This window comes from Barbatula barbatula, assembly GCF_947034865.1.
Source record: "Barbatula barbatula genome assembly, chromosome: 11".
Lineage (NCBI taxonomy): Eukaryota > Metazoa > Chordata > Actinopteri > Cypriniformes > Nemacheilidae > Barbatula > Barbatula barbatula.
Window position 1 is genome coordinate 20,417,503 of NC_136774.1, and position 12,088 is coordinate 20,429,590.

The 12,088-nt window shown below is 39.3% G+C and overlaps 1 protein-coding gene across 1 annotated transcript in view; it reads left to right on the forward strand.

Annotated features, from left to right (window-relative positions):
- Nucleotides 1-7,253: 7,253 nt before the first annotated feature.
- The window catches only part of fibcd1a (fibrinogen C domain containing 1a), an 81,641-nt gene continuing 76,806 nt past the window's right edge, over nucleotides 7,254-12,088 (forward strand). Inside the window, exons 1-2 of the mRNA XM_079468233.1 lie at nucleotides 7,254-7,581; nucleotides 7,779-7,861. Coding sequence (XP_079324359.1) covers nucleotides 7,790-7,861 — 72 coding nt within the window. The 5' untranslated portion in view covers nucleotides 7,254-7,581; nucleotides 7,779-7,789. The remainder of the gene's footprint in view (nucleotides 7,582-7,778; nucleotides 7,862-12,088) is intronic.

Genomic DNA, 12,088 nt, shown 5'->3' on the forward strand with positions numbered 1-12,088 from the left:
TTGAGTGATTTGATAAATTTCCTTTGTGAGGTATACACCAAGCAGAGAGCCGACTTGCCAGCCAGAGAAAACCGACGTGCACACAAAAACGCAGTCATAAACATCCGGAATTCCTGTCTTCCCTGATAATGAGAGTTTTAGTGGCTCTAAATTCCCACAGATGGGATCTGTCGATAGGGGATTAATGGAAACTTAGCTAACCCCCCCCTCCCCGCATGTTTTCATGCATCAGGGACGGCCCGCGAAACTCTATGTGACGCACATACATCCCTCATTCGTATCCCCTCAAGGATGCTGCGAGCACACCTTTGGTTATTTTTTCAGACCTGAGACGTAGGTGAAGTCGCGGGAGTCTCAGGTCATTATGACAGCTCGAACCATCACATGATTGTTCATCCGCTTGACATTTTTCCGCTAACACACTCGATAAACTCAATGCTGCTGTCAATGTGAAATCCTTGGCTGTGTCTGCTTTAGGAAATAATTGCCTATTTACAAAACCACTGAAGTGTTTCGGCACAAATAGCGTATAAAACGCCAGCCTGATGAGGTGATGTCAGGCCTGTCAATGGCGCAGCGAGCGCGCCGACGTCCTCCCTCGCCACCCCGTTTGAGAATTGTCACATGACTGTCGCATTACGTCATCTCTCACTCGCATTCCAGTAATTTGTACCTTTTAATTTAAACAGCGAAAAATAATTTGAGGCTCTGTGCTCTATCTGAAAGTTTACTCTGATGTGTGGCAGAACTGAAAACAGTATTAACCTCAAGAGACCCGTGCTGTGTCGTTGTAAGTGTTTTTAATACATCAATATTATAGCGACTAATAGCGTCTGAACACTTAGTTGCAACTTTTCATTCTAAAAGCAGTCTGTGAAAAGCCTTTGCTAGAGCATTAGCCAGTAAATGTATTCATTTAATTGTTTAAGCGCCAAATATAGACACGAGAATGCATGACTAACACCTTTTTATCTAGTTATCATGCGACTTAAAAGGAGCTCACCTATAAATGAAAATGATGTCATCATTTTTTCACACACATGTCATTTCAACCCTGTATGACTTTCTTTCTTATGAATAACCCAAAGATCATTCAAAGCATGTTGCTGAACAAACAACAGAGGTTCAATTGACTTACATTGGTTTTGCATACAATAGAAGTAAATAGGTACCACTTGTTCGGTTACCATCAACATTTTTTCTCTTGTGTAATAAAGGTTTTATTAACAAGAGGGTGAGTAAATTATTAAAAAACGTAAACCTTTTGGGAATTAAACAGTTCACCCAGAAAGGAAAATGAATTTACTCGCACCATTCAATCCCAGATACTGTCTATGACTTTAGCCTAGATTTCCCAGACAGGGTCACAAATGCATATTGTTTTACCTCAGCAAACATTTGGATTGTTTTAATTACTTTTAAGTGATGTATGTGCTTTGTGGAGCTCCAATGTGATGTAAATTACGAATATTTTTATTCTGTTAAATTATAAACTATGAAATTATTTATTTATTGGAAGTTGCATTGCAAATCGTCGTGGCTCAAAAAATCTGGAAGACACGCTTTAAAATGAACTTGTCCTCTTTGCGAATAGCAGGAAACGCTGCCAAATGTACTTCATCCTTCTACTATCACTGCGCCCGGCACACTGATTACTCGACTAGTGTCGAGTGATTGATCCAAATCTCTTCTCATTTACACTCATGAAATATCTGCCTCCCCAATGCAATATTACCTGTTTCATCTTCCTATTTGTCTTCGCTCATTTGCAATTTGCTCCTTTATTTATACACGGAAAATTGTTTAAAAGTCTGGAGACTTGGTCTTTTCTCTGTGTCAGAGGCCCCCGATTTTTCATTCTTTAGCGGTTAATGGTTCATTAATAGTTGATGATTTAGCTCTGATAACTGCTGTAGGAGGCACTTAGAGAGATCTACGATACTCACCGCTTGAGTAGCTATCCTTGAAGTAATCCAGTAGCTCTGTACTAAAACCGTCCGTGTCTATCCTGTAATTCCTGCTTTATTTTCTCCTCTCTACCTGTATATCTCTCTGTCTCTTCTTAAGCCTCTCTCTTTTCCTGGCAGGTAAACATACCGACCTGACAGATGGGTATTTTCACAATTTGGCTGTTTCTCTAACCCCCCTACCTCAAGCTGAAACGCAGAACTATTATGGTATTCCCAGGTGGCAGGGCAACAGGCCGGCTCGTGCAATACTGTCTGCTGCTTTGGACATTCGAGCCTGACCTAATGCGGTAAATTAGTGTGTCTTGTACTGCATGTTCCCTGGGCGTTCCTATACAATGCATTCAATAATAAAATAAGTGCCAATAACACAGAGTATTGTTTGACCTACTTCAGCTTTCTTTATTTGTGGTTTTCAGTCGTCTGATGTTCACTTTAAGATACCATTGTGCTCACTCAAGAGTTTTAAACTTAATAGGAAAAACTATTTAAATGCATGAAACATATTCATGAATGATTATCAAATTGCAGTATCATTCTGATATCTCATTAGCGTAGATTTTAACTGAAAGGTTGAATTGTCCTCTCTAAACAATGTTCTTTTTTCTGGAAATGTCAGACTGTTTTATTCCACAGAAATGTCAGGTTGGCACATTCTTAGAGGGACAAGTAATCACATTATTCTAAATAGTATGCATTTAATAATTAAATTACATTTGTTGTCCAGAACAGTGGATCCATATTTTTGTGCATTACTACATTTTTGCTATTTCACAAAATGTTCTGTGTGTGATTTGAAGGAGGATCTATTGACAGAAATGCAATATAACTATGTCTTCAGGCAGAGCCGATCCTAGACCTATGAGGGCTCTAAGCAAACCTTTGTGGGGGCCCTTGTTATAGTTCAAATTAGATAAACATAACTGTAAACTATAAGAAGTAAAAACGCGTGGCTCTGGAACCATCTAGGTGTGAAAAGAAAACCTTAACATGCAATTGCGGTGTGTTTTTACTAACCAAATGAGTGATTAAAAAACATGATAAATTTACTCAAGAAAGCTAAGCATACGAAAAAACATCAATAATTCTTACATTGGATTGCAGTGGTTTGCATTACAGCTGACACCCACATGGACACTTTTGTGACTGCAAGTCATTCCCTTTAAATGCTATTGAAGTTTGAAACGTGTATATTAATGTGTAGCCTGTGTAACTTTGGAGACTATCCCTAAACGTCCAACTTCACACCAACTCTATACCAGTGGATAAACAAGTAACTCTCTACATTTGGCAAAACTAAATAGGACTTTGAAATAGTACAAAACCCCATGCCTTCTTGTTCTTTTGCTTCGTGTTGTTGCCATTTTCTTTCCGCTACAGACGAATAGATCTGTTAGCCATTGCCATATGTAAAAATGCATCATCGATCCAGGATGACAGTATGTCAAAGTCATTAAATAAATAAAGATACTAAGTATAAAGGCCCCCTGGTGGTGCAGAGTCCCTACGCAAAGTCGGCAAAGAAGCAAAAATGTGACGACATCTTAGCCCTGTGTCAGCCACCGTAGTGCTTCGACAGGGAGGGGTGGAGTGAGCCGTTGGTTGCAATTCACAGCCTCACCGCTAGATGGCGCTAAATGTCATACAATGGACTTTTAAGTGAAAATTTTATGAACCGTGTACACTACAGTCTCCAGGCTCACGGAATGAATCAATTATAAAAAATGAATCGTAAAGGAGTTAATAGTCAGGGTCGTTGTGGTTTTATAGTTTTACAGCACGGCATCAGTGTATACCAGTATTTTTTGTTGTTAACCTATTGCATCTGATAAAGACATTAAATATTGAGTATTTGGACCCGGAAACGTTATATGACGTCTGGCTTTACACGCGTATTGCAGGTTCTATGACAACATTGGTCAGAAAAGATCAACAATGTTCCAATATCTTTTCTTCCTGGACAATAACAAAGTTTGGAGCCAAGACTTCAAGGTATGTGTTTATACAGATATTAACTTCCAAAAATAAATCTACCCTAAAATATATTTACAGAAGCAAGGAGTGTGACAGCTTGCCCCTATCTCACCTATACTGTTACCTTGACAAAGTGACTCATGCTGTGAAATGAGAGTTTCTCCACGCTCCTAAAGCATCCAGCAGTATATAACATAGCCAAAGGCCCTAAAAAAAAGCAGATACATTCATTAAATATGAATTTACAGTAATTTGTTTGGTGTCCTAAAGCACATTTACCCTGTATTAGGTTTTAACAAGGGATATTAATGCAACTGAGACCTTGACGTCAGTGACATGAGATGAAATGTACAGATACATCTACAATATGTTAAGGTTGATGATATGATAGGGTTTTGTTTTAGTCCACTTTAAGGTTAGGATTTATTCGAAATCATGCTTCCTCTCGTTTATGGCGGATCGGAGCGAAGTAACCTTGCAGTAAATGCTACGTATTGGAAGGTTAAAGATGTGGATCAAAGCAAAATTACAAGTAATTGCCAATTACGCTGTCAAGAGCTGATGTCTAGACTGCAGAGGCACAGTGAGTGGCAACAGAACGCTTGAATTTGTAATATGGGCTCTGATACAAAATGATATTCTTGAATTTTTTTGTTAAAAATATACAATACAATACAACTTGATTTTCGAAATCTTAATCTCTTACTCCATACAGCACTACATGCACAAGAAAGGTGTTTGGCTTCATAACAATCTTATATTTGATAAGCAGATGGGTTCTGTGGTCAAGTCCTTTTTTATCATCAACGTCTTCTGATGAAGGTGAAGCCATTTTGTCTCTAAAGAAGTTTTAAATGGTTGTGCTTGCTTTTGTAACATCTCGGTTGGATTACTGCAATATTGGTTCTCCTTAGTCAGCGTCTTTGTGGGAAGCGCAAACATGAGTCTTTCACACCTGTTTTGATTTCATTGCATTGGCTGCCGGTCAAATACAGAATTGATTTAAAAATGTTACTGTTCGTATATAAATCTTTTAATAATCAGGCTCCACAGTACCTGAGTTACTACATCCATATACTCAGTCAAGAGTGCTCAGATCCGCTGACTCTGGTTTACTGCAAGTTCCCAGGGCACGTCTTAAAAACAGAGGCTACCGTGCTTTTTCTGTTGTTGGCCCTACGTTGCAGAATAGTCTCCCAGTTCATATCAGAACTGCTTCAACTATATCTATTTTTAAGTCTACAGTTAAAATGTCTTTTTTTGCCATTTAATATTTTTCAGCCTGATGTGCAATGATGAACCTTATCCATTTTACAGTCTGTTTTTTTTGTCCTGCATAACCTGTACAGCACTTTTTATTGAGTTTGGTGATTTTAAATGCGCTAAATAAATAAACGTTGTATTGTAAAAAACAACATTTAGATTTAAAGGAATAGTTCACCCAAAAATGTAAACTTTGTCATAATTTGCTCACCCTTCAGGTGTTACAACCATGTTTACATTTCTTTGTTGTGCTGAACACAAATGAAGATATTTTAATGAGAGTTTGTAACTAAGCCGTTTTGGGTCACCATTGACTCCTACAGTAGGACTAAAATCTACTATGGGAGTCAATGGTGACCCAAAACAGCAAACTTTCATATATCTTCATTTGTGTTCACAACCAGCAATGACTTACTGTAAGCATCTATTACCAATATGAACTAAACAGATGCAAAACACTGACATTAACGCACAATTGCAAACACAATATATATATATACAAACAGACACTTTTAATGAAACTATCATCAGTTCGGATGTAATTTAGATGACAGTATAAATATATATAAATTAGATTCACATATATCTCTTAATCTAATAAAAAATTGAAATGAGATTGACAGAGACAAAGAAGCACAAACTCCATGACCGCAGAAAAGTGAGTTGATGGATGTGAGGTAAATGGACAGGTAGACAAACAACTTATTGACAAAGCGTTTGGTCTATTGATTGTCGGCTTGATTTATTGTGCGTATTTTTAGGTCGTTTCTTGAGACAGAAGGGGCTTTCTTCTCATTCCTTCGCCAGCTCTGATTCATTTGGTTATTTCGGGGGTAGCTCATTATTTATCTTCAGCCAAAATAGGAAAACGCCACTGTTTCTCAGCCTGTTTGAGATGTCATTGAGATGTAGCCTATATCAGCAAGCTGCTACTTGTGCCTTCATTTTTTTATCTTATTCAGAGCCTCTTTATACAGAAGAAGGACGCTTTTTGACAGACGGCAATGCTCGGTGGCTTATGTTTCCAGCTCTGCTAACTCTGTGGTTTGACAACTTTACATAGCAAGCAGACAGCGTTGAGCAGGTTACTCTTCCCTTCCCCTGCACTGCACACACAACTAGAGAAACAGACGTTCATTATTGTACAGTTTCTGCAGGAGACCTGACATTTGGGGCTGTCACCCTGCTACAGCTTGCAGATTCCATGCAACATACCGTAGCGCATGATAAAATGTTTAGAGTGACTAAAATTTGCGGGATTCATGATTACAGTACATTAACCAGAAGCTTTTCTGGAGCGTTGGGTTCCTGTGGCTCAGCTGGCAGAGCATTGTGCTAACAAAGGCAGATCATGGGTTTGATTCATATAGTGGACTGAGACAAACATTTAAATTAAAGCAATTGCAAAAATATTTGCATAAAAGCAACATGCCAAATGCATATGTGTTATTGCAGCATCTACTGTAGCGAGGAGGACAGCAGAATAGCAATAGCTTTTGCAGTTCTTTTTACATGGAAATTCAATATGAAATGAAATTCCTTTTGTTTTTCGAAAAAAGTCACGACTTGTTTTTTTGTACAGTTCTCAGAGAGATGGGCATAATTATTTCAGTGTTGTGAACACCTTTTGGCACAGTTTTCACAGCACAAATGGAATAAAGAAGAATTGATGCTTCCATATAATGTAGCGATGCCAAAACATATGACGTTAAGCGTCCTTAATTCCTTTAGCACCAAAAGACTAGATCCGATTTCAGTCCGTTTTGTAGTGTAAATGCAATACGCACAGGCGATCCGGCTTAAATCCGATCGACGAGGAGCATTAAATAACCAAGAGTGCATTCCTCATAAAACAGCCAACACGAAGTCATTTTTCCATCATCTCCATCCATTGCGCATATACGCTTAAAACGTAATTTACCTATCTTGCCATACCCTCGAGCTTACAGCTGATTGGTTATTTAACGTTCTACGGTGACGTGCCACTTCGACGCTTCCAATGTTCCACACCTCAAGCCGGCGCGACGCGACGCGTATCCGGTCGCTTTCAGTGGACGTGGTGTTAGCGCAGGATCAGGGAGCGGATTTCAGGAGCTCTCCAACCGCCTTCACAGAGCACAGGAATAAAGCAAAGCGCACACGCGCGCACTTATTCCCCGGAACTTAAACACGCGTCTCGCTCATAATATCTTACAGACTGGACGAGGAAAGTTTGATGTTTTAGGAGGAATACTGTACCCGAAAGAACGGAACGGTCCGGTCACCCGCCGCGCGCGCGTCATCTGCAACTATCACACTCATATCTGAGTGTCGGATCTGCTCTCGTACTGTTTTTCTCCTTTTTCCTTTATTTTGGGCGAGGGACAAGTCCCCAGAAGTATGTATATTTTGTAAAATGAGTGTGGATCTTTGATCTGTAGTGTTCTCATCTCAGCTTGTCATCTGTGAAGTAGTTTTAGTTTCTGTAGGAGACTGTTGTGTTGATCCCCCCTTTTCTCTATCGGATGGTGGAATTTAAACAAGACTGATCCCCTTTTCTCCTCCTGTCCGCGAACCAAACTCACCGATGGTCAGGATTCCGGAGAATGGTAAATGATCGATGGAAAATCATGAACAGTGTTTCAGAACTCGAGGATGGACAGCAGCACAAATCGCAGGTATGTGCGTGTCGTGTTTTTCACTGCCGGAAAGATGAGTTCGATGCATATGATGCTCGGGCTGGTTAAAAACTATAAATATTACGAAAATCATAATTCAGTGGGATATGTCCTGGTGGTCTCGAATAAAGTGAAACACACCCACTTTTAATAAATCCCATGTGCCATGCAGTCAAACCTTACGGTCCTAAAATTATTTGTTCTCTCTGGTTTTTGTGTTGTATCTTATTGCTTTGAATCAGAAAGTGTTGGTGAGCCCCTTACAGTTTACACAAAACTGTATACGACACATTTGTGCTACATAAAGTATAAGACTCATTTAACTTAGTTCTCTATATGAACCTTGTTTATCATCATTTAAATATGTTTTGCAATTGATTTGTGATTAAATAAGGATAAGAACTAAGCATTTAGGGTGATATAGTTGGAATAATACCTCTCCACACCCTCTGCCCACAAAGAAACAGATTTCTATGCAGCTCACACCAAACTAAGAAATTATGCTCAGCCCTCGGTGTGTGAGGGGTTGCATGTCTGCCAGAAAATCTCACTCATGACTGGAAGTTCATGCATTCCCTGCAGAAAGAAAGCACACCACCACGGAGACGCTCTGACGGTGAAGCCCAGCATGCTAAAAGATGTTGGATTTTTCCTTCATCTCTCTCTCTCTCTCTCTCTCGCTTACCCTTTTTTCAGTGCTTGTTTGAAAAATCCATATCTTGCAGTTGCCTGCTTTTTCCAATCGCTATTGGTTGTGTACATTCACAAAACACGCCATTTATGGCCATCCTGATTATAGCTTAAGGATCGCAGCCGTAATATATTTATTGCAGCTATCAGTCCATCCTCTAACCTTTCTCTCAATAGGGGTGTGAATTGGTCACAATACCATGCCCTTTTAGGAATATGCCAAGCCTCGCTTTTGAGCAGCGTTAACAATACGGAGAACTTTTGTGTTTGAGTTTTTTTGCCTTTTTAAAAGCGCGTGCCTTTTTAATTGAAGTTCTTTATTTGCTAGTCTTGTGTGAGTCATTTTAACACACGGCACAGCTGAAGCGTCGTGCCAGTTTCTCCAAACTGCCCGGGCTTGTTTGTTTTGCGCTGCAGAAGTTATTTAAGGTGTTGTTAATTAATCAAAGTGAATTCGTCTCCCATTCATTTGACTGATGTTTATTAATAAAATATTCTCATGGGGACCTCGTGAGATGAATAAAACCCCTCACCTGCTGTGTCGGAACGTTCAAACTTTGATGGACGTGATTTGTAATTTACAGTGCTGCACCTTTTGGGACTTGATCTTTCCAGTTGGGTATGATGGGGATGCGTGTTGCTTGTGTGCGGTACAGAGAGAGAGTCGGTTAAAAATACTGTTAATGGTTTGGTGAGACTAAAATAAGGATTTACATATTTTAGCATTCCTTGAGCAGTCTCATACAATGTTTACATTGCATAATATTGTATGCATAAAACTCAACACACACACAGTTTTGTTAAAGAGGAGGGAGGTGGGATGTTAGGGGCATAGATGTCTAGATTGGTTTAAATTGCAGACAGAAAGATTCAGAAGAAAGCTTCGTATTCCTTCAAACATTGAAGGGAAACTTGAAGGGATCACCTATGGCTCAAAGATTTGTCTATGCTTAATCCAAGTACATATGAGAATTAAACAAATGTTAGCTCTCAAATAAATAAAAACTCCTATTTTGATGTGATTAAAGGGTTAGTTAATCCAAAAACTAAAATGTTTAACTCTCACGTTGCTTTAATCCAATATGATCAAAGACTGTCATGTCAAAAATGACATAAAAGTTCATTAGGCTACTGTCTCTCACAACTTTATTGTGTGGCATCAAAAGTCTAAAAATATAGTTATTTTAAACCATCGTTGGGTCAAATATGAACAAACACAACTGTTGGGTTAAACTAACACAGAATACGGTTCCATTTGACCCAACAATGTGTAAAAGCAACCCAACATGTGTTAATTTATAACCCATTGGTTGGGTTTGCCCATTTTTGACCCAACGGTGGGTTGAGTAAGTTTAGTAATCGACACTTTTACCACAAAACAACTTGGTTAATTTTCGTAAGGGATCATCATTTGTAGTCTACTGAAGTAATGTAAGTCTTACTGTAGCAACAGTAGAGTGAGTATTATTCATAGAATACCAGAAGGTTTTTGAAAACCTATCCCTTTAAAATACTATTGTGTTGTTAACCCTAGATCCTGATGTAGGGTTAACCAGCTGTGTTCATACACAGAAAACAGCTCATGGTGAGTTGTTTTGCACACTAGGTAATTGATCTACTTGTTGGCTTTTAGCTGTAAAAGACTGGGGGATTGAAGATTCCGATGGCAGTAGGAGACATTTGTCATCCCGTAGAGCTGGAATAACAAGCGCTGGACGTAACTTGCAGACATCACACTGGCTCAGTATGATAGCGGTCTGATAATGTTTCGTATCGTGTTATCAGTTTGCTTTTCACTTATATTAAAGAAACGAGAGGGTGCAATTTATTTTTAAACCACCGGTGTCGATAGAGTGCCCTAGCTTGAAAATTTTCTGTATTGATGAGATGCTTTTCGTAAAGATGAAGTCTAAATGAGGAAGACATCCAGATTCTGTGTCTTCTAAAGATTGTAGTGGAGCACAGCTGTTGTCTGTTTTGTCCACCAATTCCCCCGGCACACACAAGGCAATTGTACATGGCCAAACTGAGACAATGTGAGAGATGTTTACCAATTTTGTTCTGGACACAATGGGCATAGAAAGTCCAAACATGTGGGCTGAAATTCATTTCTTCGGGATGCTTGTCAAATGCAGCGCTGCCAATTAAACACTCTTCCAAATCTCGAAGCCTGCTGTTCTGTAATGAAGGCAGTAACTGCATGACTGAACATAGCCATTATGTGGGTACGAGATAAAACACTGAATGCCTAGCGTGTCCACAAGCTTACAAACTATGCTGTTGTGTAGCCATGATGATTTAAAAAACACTTTCCCCTATCATAATGTCCAAGTGTTTTCAGTCCTTTATGACGAAGACCTACTCACTATCTTCTACTAGCTGTTTATTTGCTGTTTTAGTAGAACCTTTTGTTTTTGGTTTGGGCTGTGATGGGTTGTTTCAGAACAATTGTTTTAGAAACCAACTATGGCTCTTAGAAATGAACTGTATATGGGTATTCAAGAAATAATCTGTCATTGTTAATTCACCTCATCATTTAAAACCTGTATATTACTTTGTCTGCCGTGGTACAAAAAAAGAAAATATTTTGTGAAATGTCTCGGTTGTTTAGTGTCCATACAATAGGAGTCAATGGGGGCCAATGTTGTTTGGTTACAACCCGCTCTCACTTGGTCAGCGCCCCTCTGCGTACCACCTTAAGGCGCAGGGTACCCCTTTGGCGTCTTTTTTCGACGAGCAGGGAAATGCGTTGCTCGTTACTAAATGCTCCAGACCGAGACAAAATGATTTGTGGTTTTAATATTTTGGAGCACCTAATCCCACCCTAAACCTAACCACTTCTCAACCATATAAAACACACGACGCAAATTAATGTGAAGTCCCAGGCATTTATTGCACAAATGGACCAAAAGCAGTGTAAAAGTAATACAAACAACTCGTGTCGCAGACCGTTTTGTACGGAAACCGTATAAATAACTTTATATAAATATGGCGTGCCTGTCAATACCCGCAGTCAGATCCCATTCAAAATATATAAAACCGGGACATTAGCTAGATACAGTCGATCACAGGAGCCTACATGATAACTCGATCAGTCACGAGACACCGGAGAGCCGATGGCATCAAAGCTGACATAACTCTTCTTCTGGCAGCAATTTCTGAACGTCTGTTGTTCAGGGATTTGAGATTTAGGGCGGACGGTGATCGCTTTCGCATCTGTTTTGCCTCGGTACCCTTGGAATATCAGTATTTTTTACGACATTGTGACTGCTTGTATCTTGTGTTTTATATTGCGATAAATAAACTGTTACATTACTTATAACGTCAGTTAAACACAATTATCCTGGCCGTTTAACTTGAATCAAACCCTGACACATCATCATTGCGAATTATATCCAATATCCAATTTCATAACGATGGTAAAATTCCCATTCCCAGCGCCCACTTTGTTTATTCTGGTTAGTTGGTTTGGTGCTGTTGTAGCCAAAAAAAGTGTTGCGCAACCGTCACAGTCTTTATGATGAAGCTGGTTGATCA